This window comes from Azolla caroliniana, unplaced genomic scaffold (assembly GCF_043228905.1).
Source record: "Azolla caroliniana isolate FFs.n. ecotype wild unplaced genomic scaffold, voAzoCaro1.0.p SCAF_3, whole genome shotgun sequence".
In the NCBI taxonomy this organism is placed as follows: Eukaryota; Viridiplantae; Streptophyta; class Polypodiopsida; order Salviniales; family Salviniaceae; genus Azolla; species Azolla caroliniana.
The window spans coordinates 22091602-22106760 of record NW_028230438.1 but is presented as its reverse complement, the minus strand read 5'-3'; the positions used below and the strand labels follow the sequence as shown (position 1 = coordinate 22106760).

At 36.6% G+C, this 15159-nt stretch overlaps 2 protein-coding genes across 2 annotated transcripts; one reads left to right on the top strand and one right to left on the bottom strand.

Moving 5' to 3' along the window:
• Window positions 1–392: 392 nt before the first annotated feature.
• On the bottom strand, window positions 393–3995 carry LOC147866613 (pentatricopeptide repeat-containing protein At2g03380, mitochondrial-like). Its single transcript, XM_087317054.1, has 2 exons — window positions 978–3995; window positions 393–839 (listed from the first exon to the last, which is right to left on the bottom strand). Exon 1 carries the CDS (start codon window positions 3872–3874, stop codon window positions 1169–1171), a length of 2706 nt encoding a protein of 901 aa, XP_087173180.1. The 5' UTR covers window positions 3875–3995; the 3' UTR covers window positions 393–839; window positions 978–1168.
• Window positions 3996–7746: 3751 nt separating this feature from the next.
• Window positions 7747–14074, top strand: LOC147866612 (stromal 70 kDa heat shock-related protein, chloroplastic-like). The gene is made up of 8 exons (XM_087317067.1): window positions 7747–8697; window positions 9271–9523; window positions 10341–10420; window positions 10537–10679; window positions 10947–11045; window positions 11627–11816; window positions 12308–12706; window positions 13228–14074. The coding sequence occupies exons 1-8, from the start codon at window positions 8104–8106 to the stop codon at window positions 13612–13614; spliced, it is 2145 nt and encodes a 714-aa protein (XP_087173193.1). The 5' UTR covers window positions 7747–8103; the 3' UTR covers window positions 13615–14074.
• The last annotated feature ends 1085 nt before the right edge of the window (window positions 14075–15159 follow it).

Sequence of the window (15159 nt, the reverse complement as noted above, 5' to 3'; positions counted from 1 at the left end):
GCAAATATCAACAAGAAACTTGCATGAAGGAGTCATATCCATCTTCAACTGATCCAGTGAAGAGTCAATCATACGCCAAAAATATTTGATAAGTTAATATTCTGATAGGTAATTGGAAACTTGGGTTTACACAATAAAATTAAGTGCCTTTGGACACAAGTTCAAATCCAAGCATCTCACAATACATAGTACTACTTGCAACAGGCAATTTATTGTGGCACCACACCAATTTCATTAGAGAATTATTGATGATGGACTCAGATCTTTTCTACGGCAAATATGTTTCATTAGGTTTGTATCAGCATGAGACGAACAGAAAATTACTCAATCCAGAGGCCATTTCATGTGGACATTGTTTTTTCACTATTCCAACCTGCACCTATAGAGAGATGTTCACATAAAAGCATACTATGCATGTTTCAAGCATTTTATTTTTTACATGCCCTATTCCAAAGGTACATGGCCCTGTCTTCACTGAAAAAAAAGAGAACCAACACACAATACGTACAAGAAAATTGTGAGAGCTGGATTCCAAGATTGAAGCATTCTTGATATTAGATTTTCATAACACTTAACCTTTCCCAGGCACCCCAGTGGCTTTAATGTTGTGCCCAGAAGGACATTAATACATAACCATCATCAATACCACCACCATCAAACAATCGCCAGCATTACCATCCCTTGGCATTAACAGTGGACAATAGAGAGGTCTAGACATGGCAAGGCCTTAGCACCTTTGCCAGATTGAAGAAGAAGAATGTTTCACACTAAGGTGTGAATTTACCAGTCCACAATCCAAAGGAGCATGCCTCAAGGCATCAACTTTTCAATACTCCAATCTATCAGAGGCCATAACACAAAAGTCAGTCAAATTAAACCCCACCTCCAGGAATAGAGAAAAGGACTAATGAAAGATACATCTGTAGCATTAGTCACTCTGATTTCTTAGATGACACCATTGTATAATGTTTACTGACCTCCTGAGGACGCTGATATATCATCATTTTCACCATCATTCTCATCATCACCAGCACCACCACATGCCATAACCATCATTGGTACAATCGCCATCAATATAGTGAATACCCATTACACAAGTTTTCCATGTCTCATCTGGGATTGAATCAGGATACTTAAAACTCACATCTGGCCCCAATAACTCAGTTTTCTACTCAACTCTTCTATCTAGGGAATATTTCACTTTGGCTGCTAATTGCTCCATCCCAGCTTCTGAGTAAATATTTGACATTAAAACATATGCTGAATCGTCCTCAGGCTGGAGCCTCACTGCTTGAGCAAATGCCTCTTTTGCCACCTCTACGTTTCCATGCATTTTGCATGCAGCCAACAAGCTCAGCCATATCGTTATAGGTGCCTCCATCGGCATGCTTTCCAAAGTTTGTTTGACACCATTGAAGTCTCCAGCGCGACCAAGTAGATCTAATAGAATACCATAATGCCGGATATTTGGACTTATGCCATGATCTTTGATCATTGCGTGAAAGTATTTTACGCCTTCAACTACAAATCCTGTTCGGCAACAAGTTAAAAGAATAGAGTTGAATGTGGATTCATTAGGTTTGACATTGGCATCTTTCATTTTTTCAAACATTTCAAGGGTCTTTTCAGTGTTTCCTTCCCCGGCGAGTAATGCAATAAAGGCATTCCATGTTACCACATCACGTTCATCCTCAGGTATATCATTAAATAGCATATATGCATCTTCCATACTTCCACAACTCCCATATGCATGGATCAAAGTGGCAACAACAGCAGATAAACTTTCATAGTTAGCCGAAACAATGTTGAAATGAACTTCTTTAACCAACTCTAGGCTTCCAATCTTATTGCCTATTTGGAGAATGCAAATACATGTAACATCATTCATGATTGCTTTACTGAGCTGCATCTCTCTATACAAAATCAATCCTTTCTCTATTTGATTGTATTCAACATACGCCGAGAGCATTGTATTCCATGCAGCTAAAGTTCGATGCTTTATTCGAGAAAATATATCCTCTGCCTCCATAATGGCACCACATTTAGCATACATTTCTAGCAATGCATTGCACAGAGCTGAACCTGAATCTGTTGTGAATCCTTGCTTTCTAGCATCTTCGAGTATTGCTACACCAATCTCTAATGCCTTCCTTTTGATTAATTTTCTACCATCCATATTACTCTCTTCAAGTTCAGCAAAGATGGCACAAGCTTGAAGTGCAATTGCAAAAGTGAGTTCATCTGAGCTTCCATGTTTTCTTTGCATCAAACTGTAAAGCTGCATGGCTTTCTCAGCTTCGTCATGTTCCACGTATGCAGATAGCATTGTTGTCCAAGCTACAGTATCGCATTGGGAGAGTTTACAGAAGACCTTCTCTGCATCCACAATTGTTCCACACTTAGAGAGCATATTCAGCATAGATGTATTCACGAGAAGATCTGACGCAAAAGGGCTTGTTTGCACATCAGCTATCAATGCGTTTCCAATTTCTAATGCTATAGATTTGGATGATTTTCCCTCTGTATCCATGTACACTTCGTCTGTCTCTGCAAGCATGCCACATGCCTGAAAAGCAATGCAATACGTTGATCTATCTCTAACCATTCCTTTCTCTTGCATATGCTTGTACAGTTGCAGTGCTTTCTTCCCTTGTCCACCTTCGACGAACGCCGAGAGCATTGCTCTCCATAGTACAATATCAGGTCGATTTATTGAATTAAATAAAGCTTCTGCTTCGTCAAGAGCTTTGCATTTTCCGTACATACTCAAAAGAGTCGTCCCCACAAATTTATGTGACGTGTATCCTTTCTTACAAATATCTTTATGCAGACTTCTCCCAATTTCTAAAGCCATAGGTTTGACCAATTCTCCATCAATGAATCTTGATTCTTCCTTTTCGGCCAAAAGTGTACATGCTTGAAGGGCAATTACGTATAATGTCGTATCTAAGGCGATCCTTTCTTCTTTCATTTGTCTATACAAACATAATGCTTTTTTAGCTTCCCCTTTTTGGATGTAGGCCGAAAGCATGGTAGTCCAATCCACAACATCATGATCTGAAATTTCAATAAATGCCTCTTCTGCTTCTACGATGGCTCCAACTTTACCATACATTCTTATAAGAGAAGCACCCACAAAGGAGTTTGATGCAAATCCCTTCATTCGAGCATCGTGATGCATTTTTCTTCCTAAATTAACATCTTCTAACATATCACAGGCTTTGAAAAGACTTACGTAAGTATGACCATTGGGCTCTATACCATCCTCGATCATATCCTCATACAATTCTAATGCTTTCTTGCCATCTCCACGCTCAACGTAGGAAGAGATCAAGGCAGTCCAAGAAGAAACTGAACGCCTATGCAACCCATTTGATATCTTCAAAGCCTCTTCAATATCACCACATTTAGCTAATGTAACAACTAAATTAGGACCCACTATGCCATCAAGATCAGACGGGTTGTATGAAGAAATATGCGCAAATATCAACTTTGCATGATGTATAGCCTTCTTCTTTGTACATAACTGAAGTAGAGATTTGTATATAAAGCTTGAAGGAGCAACACTCATTCTAGAAAGCAAATCTATGGCCTTATCAAGTTGACCTTCTTCACATAGCTTTCTTATGAGGAGTATATTGTTGTCATTATAAGGATAAGTTTTCGATAATGGAGACGGATGAACCATATCCTTTTGACAATCTTTACCATTATTATATACATGTTTCCCTCTATAATTAGGCTTGAGATGAGTTTTAAAGTACCTGGAGCTTTGTTTATGTCCCCGTTTCTGTTCGTGTAAGTTACTCTGTTCTGATGATGGTGATGACGAAGAAGTTTCAGGAATCAGAGCTGAAACAAAGGGAAGGGCCATGTCTAACACTAAAATGGTTAGTATTGGCGTTTGAAATTCAGAACAGAAGATACGAAGATAAGGTTGAGAATAGGCGTTGCCATAGCTCTCTCTCTCTCTCTCTGCAATGATTTGTATAACTGAGAAATGAATCATGCTGATGTGGCAGAAATGATTTCCAACATGTGCAAACAATCAGAGCTGATGTGGCATGCTTACATGGCATGAAAACGTTCCATCCCGAGTAGAGCTCGACGATGAAGTGGCACGAAATCATTGGTTCCGAACATTTGAAGAGGGGGCAGGGAGGGGGGATATAGCATATTAGTTACTCTGCATTGAAGAGAGCCCAATGATGGTTCTCTAGTGGCCCTTCATTGAGAACACTTGTGTGTTTTCCGGTAATGAGTGAGCTTCGTGCACCTACTCAACAAGATCCACTATTTACCTCCCCAATGGGATCGATTTTCGGGATAACATTATCTATTTGTCAAAAATCGTTCAACCTTGCCTTCGGATTGCGGGGGGCCTTGTAAGTTGTTGCATGGGTTGCTTTCACAATATGGTGCCTAGAGCTCCATGCTAGCTCAAAAACATGTACGAGTAACTATGTGATGATGATGTAGCATACAATCATAGGTCACAATAACAAAATGTGGGGGATAAAAGGAATAAAAAATGATATTAAGCATCACCACATAATTATGGCATCTAATAATACATTTAATGCTTTAAAACAAAATATGGTTGTAAATATCCTTGCCATAGGACAAACTATTGCTTATATATTCATGAAATTAGCTTATATTAAAATTCATTAAGTTAGCTTATAGTAAATTCATGAAAAAAACATATAGACATGAATCACATGATGGTGCAATGATAATGATTGTTCACTACATTAAGAATTTGAAGTTCGAGTCACGGACAATGGATCTATTTCTAGAGTGAGACTCAATGAATGATTACTTGCGTCAATCATTAGCATTTTGAATAATTTAGTTTGCACCATTAGCAACCTCAATGATAACTCCCTCGTATTGCGTATGTAAACGTTCTGGTGCACAATAGGAGAAAATGGATGCCTTGGGGACAAAATCAACTCTCTTTTTTCTTTTCCAAAATGAAGCTACTTTCCCATTAGTTGAGAAGGATTATTACAAAGAGATTGTACAAGGAGGCTTATACATAGATCGGGGAATCTCCCTCTGCTCAAGTTCAAGAAAATGAGACTAGTTACATCAACTTATTTTTCACACGATCCTAGATATGTCTTAGGTCTGTCCTACATAACCCTTATTTTAATTGTATTGGTTATTGTCCCTTGGTCTTAAGAATCTAGTCTTGACTGTTTATTTATGTTGCATTTTCGCAAAATGAAAGGGTTGAGGGGCTACCTATGCTTTTATGACACAAACTCCATTATGATAGCGTATCCATCAATATACTAACTCGACATGTCACACACAACAATACCCATGACCAAAAGGTTATAAAACACAATGTTATAGCCATAACCTTATGGACCAATTTTATTGCTAATTTTAATGGGTTAAGGGTATGATAGCAGAGAAAGTAGTCATCCTAGGATTTGAGTAAAACCCATGAGGATCAATAACACTTGGGAACATGTGGTGGTAGGGAGCCTTAGTTGTTGAACTATATTAAGGCGGCTTGCTCCCTTATTTGTGGTATATTGAAATGTTGATAATATTGTATTGGTGAGGCAATGTTCTCTTATTTGGATCCATTATTCAACAACTAGGGTATAAAATAAGGTAATATTTGGTAGTATGTGACCTTAAAGGTATTTTATGTTTATTTCGTGTCCTTCACTTGGGGGTGGTTGATGTGGTTAAGCATCCTCGATCCATTATTCTCCATAATCTTCTTATTCTTTTGCATGTCATTAGTTATATTTCTAATATGTACACCAATAGGCACTATGTTGAAAGCTGAAGAATGTTTTATTATGTCTCACTGATTTTGCATAAGTATTTGCATGGTAACTATTGGCATTAGTGAGAAACATTATTTCAGAATAAAATATTTATCATTTAAAAAAAACTACCTAATGCGAATTGATAATATCATATCATGTCCATATGCACGATTACTCATATAAGAACATGACATTTGATTTTGGTTAGAGTTATAAATGTGATTGTAAGAGTAATTACGAGCATGTTTAGGTTGATTATGAACATGTTATTTTTTTTCCAATAAGTGATTATGAACATGATTGATATCAACAATAATGTAGATGCGATAATTCATGGGTAGCCATGACGGAATGATTTGGTATTGCTATCCATTTGCATTACATTATTCTTATCCATTTAAGTTAACTATGCATGTTGATAGTGTATTGCATATTAGGTTAGTGCCTAGGCATTGGTTAAATTGTTTTCATTTTAAAAAACAAGTTAGATTTGTATTGGACTTCCTAGGATTATGCGCTAATATCCCTTGAAAGAGAAAATGCTCACATAGTCAATATCAACTTTAAAAAATGGTAGGAAATTGGAATGTCCCTCAAAATTAAAAATCGACATGTGACATCTCAATTTTTAGAACTAACAAAATGTTCCCTATATATAAAATATTCCTAATCAATGACCTCAAGATTCTTAAAGCCTCCTACTACTTCTTGCTTTTGACAAATTTTGTGGCAATAAAAGTATACACCTTATCAATGACCACAAGATTGGTAGAACCTCCTATTGCTTATTGCTTGTGACAAATTTTGTGGCAAGAAAAAAATATAAAAATGATTGGGAGTAATCTTCAAGGTTTTCCCCCAAAAAAATTCTAATGAATTTTTGTGGAAAAAAAGAAGAAGATCTAAGCATCGAAAAGCCTTGTAGAAGGTTCTAGAGCAACCTTGGGAAGACAGGAAACCTCAGTAAAAATTGTCGGTAAGAAATCTATGATTTGTGTGGAAGGTTCTAGAACAATCATGTGATCAAGTCTGTTGTAGGATATCCAAGCATGGTGTTACATGTAATGACAATGACATTTAATTGATTACCAAATGATAACATAAAGCTTTACATTGTTTTAAGCGTATTCTCTATCCATTGTAACCAACGCTAGCAGACAATTTGTGCGTCCCTACTGTCATCCGAATTGGAAACCCTCAACAATACTTCATCATAGCAAGTGAACTAACCCATATCAACACCTAGTCACATTACATTATTTGTATTCCTAAACCTTAACGAAAAACGTGTTTTTCCCAGGGCTCAATATTTCATACCAACATCTACGAATCGGCAAATGGTTTGTTTCCGCTTAACCGGTCATGGAGTTTTCAAACTTGAACCAAACCAGTTAAGGCTAACTGGTTTAGGAATCGATTTATCCAAGCGAATTAAGCCTTAATTGGTTTGAAAACTAGTTTGACCCAAATTGGGTCGGTTAGGTTTGAGCCATCCCAAACCGAGCTCAAACCAGTTAAGCAAGGTCAACCCTAAACCGAACCGAACGTCAAACTGTTTAAAAATGGTTTAACGATTCGGTTCAGGCTTGAGCCGAGCCATTGCCGATTCGTACTAGCAACATCTGACATCTTCATATTCGCACATAAGAAAGAAAGAAAGAAAGCAAATAGAATCGAAACACATCGAACCATGAATGGGCGGACGAAATGGAAACGAGGGGGGCGGGCTCTGGAGAACATGATGGGCGGATCATCCGAGAACAAATGGTGGGTGTAGTTCTCGGGAAATGTCCGAGACACCAAAATGTGTGTGTGGATTTGTGTGGATTTTGGGGACATTTGTTTTCGTTGGGCATTTTTGTTCTTGGAAAATTATAGTTCAAGGAAAGAGAAAGCAGAATCCAGATACAGCAGTGGAAGGAGAAAAAGTTGAAGAAGGTTCTAGAACTATCCAGAGATAAGGGGGAAGAAAAGCCACAAAGACCACACAGTTTTCCTCAATAAACCCTAACCCTACGCACGTAAAGATTTCACCTCTGCCACGCCTTCACATAACATCCAGATTTTAGCACTCCTTTATAAACCCTAATTCTCCATATCTCGAGTATCCTACCTCAAACAGCCTATTTTGTTTTAAAAGTCGGCTTCACGATTCTGCATGAAAGACTAATTCGACAATCCTTCTTCATAAATCTCTAGTTCTGCATTCCTTCGCGAAACCCTAATTCTAGGCCATTTGTCTCGGAATTAAAATCTCCAGATCGTTCACCGTCCGTAATTCACCGGAAAGAAAAAGCTTCTCGTGATTATGGCCATGTCGGCAGCTGCAGCATCAGTCCCAACTCTCACAATGAATGTCCACTCTCCTTCTTCTTCTTCGTCTTCTTCTCCCTCATCTCTATCTAGCAGTGCATTCTTTGGCTCCTCCGTAATGCAATATCGTAGGAAAAGCAGATTTTCTTCACAGATCAATCTATGCAGCTCATCACATGGACCATCTCATCATCACTCTCAACATCGTCGGCGATGTGGGCCTGTTCGTGTGGTGAGTGAGAAAGTGGTAGGGATTGATCTTGGAACAACTAACTCTGCTGTGGCAGCCATGGAAGGAGGGAAGCCGACCATTGTTACCAATGCTGAAGGTCAGAGGACAACACCATCCGTTGTGGCGTATACGAAGAATGGCGATCATCTTGTTGGACAGATTGCAAAACGCCAAGCAGTGGTTAATCCTGAGAACACTTTCTTCTCTGTGAAACGATTCATTGGAAGGAAAATGAATGAGGTGGATGATGAATCAAAGCAAATATCTTATCGAGTTCTGAAAGACGATAATGGAAATGTGAAGCTCGAATGCCCGGCCATTGGTAAACAATTTGCTGCAGAAGAAATCTCTGCACAGGTGGGTGATGTGTTCACTTCTTCGTTTAGGCTGTGAATTCTCGTAGGTTAAAAAGTATTTACTCTGAGGACATCTTAGGTTCTATAGAACCTTTGTAAAGCCAGTGAGAATTTTCAGTTGTTTTTTGGGTTTTCAAACTAGAAGAGGTGACTGTGTGTGTCTCTCACAATTTGAGCTTTTGAAGGCTAAGTTAAACTTTGGGAAAATTCAGTTGAGGCTCGATAGGAAAGTAGAAGCAAATTGGTTAAACATGCATTCTTTAGATAGTGAAAGCTTTAAAAAGATCGTTATAGCAGATGAAATCTCTACAGCAGAAGAAAATGGTTACGTGTACATTCTTTAAGTTGATTTAACCTTGGAAATTGATTAATTTAACACAGAAAAATCTGCCTATATGTGGGTCAATTTATAATTTTAAAACATAGGTTCAATGGAACCTTGGAGATTGAGTTGTTTTTTTGGGCGAAAAGAACAAGAAGATGAAGAATTCTGTTGTGAAAGTATAATAGGAATTGTCAGTTATTTTCTTATTACTGCCATAGATAGTCTTTAATACTTTTTATTTTTTGTCAGGTATTGAGAAAGCTGGTTGATGATGCTTCCAAGTTCCTGAATGATGAGGTGAAGAAAGCGGTAATTACTGTTCCTGCGTACTTTAATGATTCTCAGAGGACAGCAACCAAGGATGCAGGGAGGATTGCTTCCCTTGAGGTTCTTCGTATCATCAATGAACCCACTGCTGCTTCTCTCGCTTATGGTTTTGAGAAGAAGAGCAATGAAACCATCCTTGTGTTTGACCTGGGTGGTGGAACTTTTGATGTCTCAGGTACAGTGATTATATCTGCGTTTTACGTATGTATTGTGTAAATGTATATGCATAAAATAATGTAATAATGTGCTGCAAGGTATATATCATGTGTATATTGTAATGTACGTATGTGTATATATATTTAGAATATGATATAATATATTTCTGTGTGTGTGTAATACAAATTAATGTAATGTAAATGTGGTATGTATTTGTAATATATACATGCTATGCCCTTTTCAGTGTACTAAATTTGATAACTACTTCTAGATTCTTGAGGCTATTCAAGGATACTGAACATGATTGCTACTTGTCAATAATTTAACCCATCGCATGTCTGCATTTACAACTAACTATATTTAAGTGTGTCGAACATTATTCTGATACCCTAAGCTTGATGTTGGTAATTCTTAGTGAAGTTAGTTGCGGCATGGCTTATTTGAGTCTGATGAGTATGATTTCTGTATCTGTATAATCAATAAATACACTGAACAAGATGGCTGTATCAGCTATTTAAGTTAAATTATTTCAAATAATTAAGTCCTAAACATGGTCACCGCATCTAAAGGGTAAGTGTACTGCACATGATTACTATGTATCTAGTGAGTAAATATACTGTACATTATTGCTATATCATAAGTATTTCAGTTAAGCTATTCCATGTTTATAACAATTTCTGCATCTTACTGAACATCATTGCTGTGGATAATGAACTAATCTGAGTGAATTCACATTTCATCTTCGTAATCCTAGTTTTTCTTTCAATGTGCTGGAAGAAGGTTCTACTTTAGTATATTATCCTTTGCTAATGAGCAGTAGTATACATGATTTTCAGTGCTGGAGGTTGGGGACGGAGTGTTTGAGGTTCTTTCTACTTCTGGTGATACCCATTTAGGAGGTGATGATTTTGATAAGGTAGCTTTTTTTGTTCCTTCTCAAATTGGAACTGTTTTTTAAAAACACAAGTCAGGTCTTAACTCATTACGAAATATCTCATCAAAAGCTAATACGATTCATGCCTGGTTCTACAGAGAATAGTGGATTGGCTAGCGACAGGCTTTAAAAGAGATGAAGGGATTGATCTCCTCAAAGATAAGCAAGCATTGCAAAGATTGACTGAAGCTGCAGAGAAGGCAAAGATGGAATTATCTTCACTGACACAAGCAAGTATCAGGTGTGTACAGTGGTTGGTAACTTTCTTTAAAATGGAAACTTTTGTCCGTGCGCTAAACTTCATCTGTAGTGTTAACTATGTGTTTTTTACTATAGTTTTGGCTGTGTGCTAAACTTCATCAGATGAGTTAATTATGGGTTACACAACATCTGTTGTTAATCACATGTTTTTTGATGATTGGTCTAGAAGGCATAAGTTAATAGTTAAATTTAAAGACTTGTTCATTGCACAAACTTATCAATGTACCTACATGTCCTTGATTTGCAGTCTTCCCTTCATCACTGCAACAGCAGATGGACCAAAGCACATCGATACAAGCCTTACTCGAGCCAAGTTTGAGGAGCTGTGTTCTGATCTATTGGACAGGTACATATAGTATGTTCACCTTGATTTTTAAGCTTACAACTATTCACAAGTTTAAGTTGATCTTTGTTGGCCCATGGAAGTGAACTTGCTTTTACTGCATTAGAAAGAAGTTGAAAACACCATATAGTACTCCCCATCTTGTATTGAGTATTTACCTTCATGCCCCTCTGTAGTAGTAGGGTGCTTAGGGCGCATAAACTTAACCCAATCAGTTAGCTGGTTGCTTTTTGGTGTTTCTCCTTAGAAAATAAAATGGATGAATGAGCAGTAGAGATGACCCAAGGGTGCACATAATTGAATAAGCAAGGGATATTTTGTGATGTCTGACAAGTGGTTGGGGCAGTAGAGATAATGCAAGGGTAGTTCTTATTCTTGAAAACTTTAGGGGCATTTCTGATAAGTATCCATAATCCAACAAGGTACCAGTATCTTTTGAATTTTCTTCCTAGAATATTAAATAGTTGAGGCAGTAAAGGAGAGTATATCTGATCATTTCTTAAACCTAGGGGGTATTCTGGTTACTATCCATGATTAGAAATAGATGGATGGAAGAGATTATTGACTGTGCTTTGAAAAACCAGGTGCAAAACTCCTGTTGAACAAGCTCTTCGGGATGCCAAACTGAGTTACAGTGATTTAAAAGAAGTGATTTTGGTGGGTGGCTCAACGAGAATTCCAGCGGTGCAAGCATTAGTAAAGAAATTAACTGGTAAAGAACCAAATGTAACTGTGAACCCTGATGAGGTTGTTGCCCTGGGAGCTGCAGTTCAGGTTAGTTTCATTGATGTTTATTACTTCATTTTTATTTTATATATTGTACTTCTATTTGTACCCTTAATACAAATTACTTTCAATAGGTATTGGATTAATTTATTATTTCGTTATTTATTCTCCATGTTCTTATTTTTGTTCATGTAATGTGATCCACCTATTTTTCTTACACTAAATTACCAGGTTTTTTTGTCAAAACTTTTGAAACCTTTTGAGCTCTTGTGAAATGATTAATTGGTTATTATTCCCGAGGAGCCATGTCCATTGATACTTTTAGGAGCATTCAGTGTTAAAAGCTCTAAATTATTCTGCTCATACAAGTGGGAAGTTTTAATGTACTATTCTTACGACAGGAATTATTAAACAGCATTAATAAGTATTTGTTAATTTCATAACTGTTTTTCTGGGAAATGTCTCTTACTTTTTCTTATAATATAATTGTTCATTTGTTCCAAAAATTAAATTTATTTGTCGATTTGGTAATGCCACAGGCAGGTGTATTGGCAGGAGAGGTTAGTGACATAGTGCTCCTTGATGTCACGCCACTTTCCATTGGTTTAGAGACACTTGGCGGGGTGATGACTAAAATCATTCCAAGGAATACTACATTACCAACCTCAAAATCTGAAGTTTTTTCAACTGCAGCAGATGGGCAAACAAGTGTGGAGATAAATGTGCTTCAAGGTGAACGGGAATTTGTTAGGGACAACAAATCTTTGGGTAGCTTTAAGCTCGATGGAATTCCTCCCGCTCCTAGAGGTGTGCCTCAGATCGAAGTTAAGTTTGATCTAGATGCCAATGGTATATTATCTGTCACTGCAGTCGACAAAGGAACTGGTAAAAAACAAAATATCACCATCACTGGTGCCAGCACCCTTCCAAAGGACGAGGTATGTGCCACTATTAGTTCATTATTTGACATTGTTAGGTTTGTGTTAAGCTAAATCTATGAGTTTTCCTTGACAAATTAATCATTAAATTTGTTTTGCCTGACAAATCCTTCATTTTCTAACATCTTTTTATCTGCTAATTCTTCCTTTTTAAAGGAAATTATCTTTGTTAATTCTTTATTCAAGGTTTTCTTTGTGATTCTGGTTACAATTATTTGTTTTCTTTATCCGATGATTTTCTTGAGAAAATAAAGATATCATCAGCATAACTTGACATAGTCTTGTATTTTGTTGGTTTTTAACCTCAGTTTCTGCTTGCTATCCTTCCTTTTTACGATGTTTCTTGACATATCATTTAAATGTCAGGTGTCTGGTATTTTATTTTATTGTTGTCGGCAGTATTTTCTTTTTTAATGATTTAGTTTTTGTTTGATATATTACAGTTTTATCTTTCTGATAAGTTTTATTTTGTGTGTGGATAAGTTTTACCTTTCTGATGGTTTTCCTCAACAAATTCTCAGGTCGAACGGATGGTAAATGAAGCCGAAAAATTCAGCAAAGAAGATAAGGAGAAGAGAGAAGCTATTGATACCAAGAACCAAGCTGATTCAATAATCTATCAGACTGAGAAGCAATTAAAAGAATTAGGTGACAAGGTTGAACCTGCAATTAAGTCAAAAGTTGAAGCAAAGTTGCAAGAATTGAAAGAAACTGTTTCCAAAGGATCGACACAAGAAATAAAAGATGGTATTGCTGCCCTGAATCAAGAAGTGATGCAAATTGGGCAATCTATGTATAGTCAAGGGGCAGGTCCTACTGGAGCTGGAGGACCTGGTGGACCTGATGGACCTTCGAAGAGCGCTGGTGCTGATGATGTTATTGACGCGGATTTCACCGATAATGCTTAAAGAGAGCATTTTATATATAATGTTTGATAAGGGCTTATTCTTCTTGTTACTGAGTGAAAGATGAGTGCGCGAGAGAGGGGTGTTTTATTATGTATAGGAAGATATTCTTCCTCGTCTTCTTACCGAGAGTCATGGTACAAAAGTTAGTACTTAAAAGAGAGAACTAAAGAGTATAGTTTTTGCTATGGGTAGTTTAATGTGGCAAGCCGAAGGATCATGGTACAAAGTTGAAACTACTTTTACAAAGTTTGTGTATAAGATGTTGAAGGCTTCTTCTTCCTCTTGTCAAGAGTTACTATGGTCAAAACATAGGTAACCTCCAATCAACTATGTTTGGGGAGGAAGAAAGACATGAGGGAAAGTTTGTCTCTTATCATTTTTGTAGCCATTTATCTCATATCGGCAATGGTATACATTACCCTTTTCATTTGCTTTTATACAAGATTTTAGGATTGTTCAAGCTTTGTTTAGTAGTTTTATTCCAATTGTTGACTAATGTTGTGTTCGTTCAAGTAGTTTCAACTAGTGCGAATTTAAAGATGTTATAAGTTTGTCTTTAATTCACAAACATCTTTGTGCAATTAACACATAGTGTCATAATAAAGACTTAATAGATTTGCAAGCATGTGAAAATGTAAACAGATTGGACGGAGTATGATCTTTGTCACCTCTATTTGTAACGTTGAAGTTGGAAACTAGTCTGTCTTGGCATGAAAAATAGAAACTAATTCTTATGTAGTAGTGGTTTTGATTTTAGATTTATGAATACATGCTAATTTCAACAATGGGTTTGGAAGTAAACTGTAAAACCAACATAAATTCATGCATAAAGTTTATTATGGGACACCATATCTAGGATTATTCAAGTAAGCTTAGTTCTCCCCAAATGAAAGGATAGACTCACATATAGAAATAGTTAGGATTCATTATACACCCAAAATTGTATGTATTTTTAAACACTATGCATAGTTAGGATTCATTATACACACAAAATGTTGACATATGTTTAAACATTAGGCAGTACTAGAATATTTTACTTGAGAAATTTCCATAGTTAGAAGTTGAAGTTGTTTGTTCCTCTTTTATGTTAAAATGATCTTCCAAATAAATGAATAGATAAATTACCTATATTGAATTGAATGATTGGTTAAGAAGGATTGAATGCTAACAAAGAAGGATGGGTTGGTCATAATCTAATCTATTAAAAAAAAATTGAACTAGGAAAATAAGATATTTATGATTACTATATTCATTAATTGGTCTTTATATCAAATCAAAATCCCCAAATATTGGATGAAGAGCTTCACAAATTGTCCAAGATCAAAATATTATTCTCCATATGCAATGACACATAATGCTGCTAAACCTTGTTTTGTATCATCTTAGCATGGAATAGTAAAGTCTTCCCATGATTAGGCATCACTAGTTGTTGCATTCAATCAAACCCCACATAACATGAATAAATAAGCCACCCACAAACACTTGGACCTCAATTTTTAGCATCCATGTCCGATATCATTGAGGGGGACATACATGATTTGATTG

What these genes read in the sequence shown, in the direction of transcription:
- LOC147866612 (XM_087317067.1), top strand. Translation starts at nt 8,104, where the DNA reads ATGGCCATGTCGGCAGCTGCAGCATCAGTCCCAACTCTCACAATGAAT. An exon ending in CAGAAGAAATCTCTGCACAG is followed by an intron (nt 8,698 to 9,270) that starts GTGGGTGATGTG and finishes ATTTTTTGTCAG; the next exon opens with GTATTGAGAAAGCTGGTTGA. An exon ending in CCCTGGGAGCTGCAGTTCAG is followed by an intron (nt 11,817 to 12,307) that starts GTTAGTTTCATT and finishes GTAATGCCACAG; the next exon opens with GCAGGTGTATTGGCAGGAGA.
- LOC147866613 (XM_087317054.1), bottom strand. Translation starts at nt 3,874, where the DNA reads ATGGCCCTTCCCTTTGTTTCAGCTCTGATTCCTGAAACTTCTTCGTCA.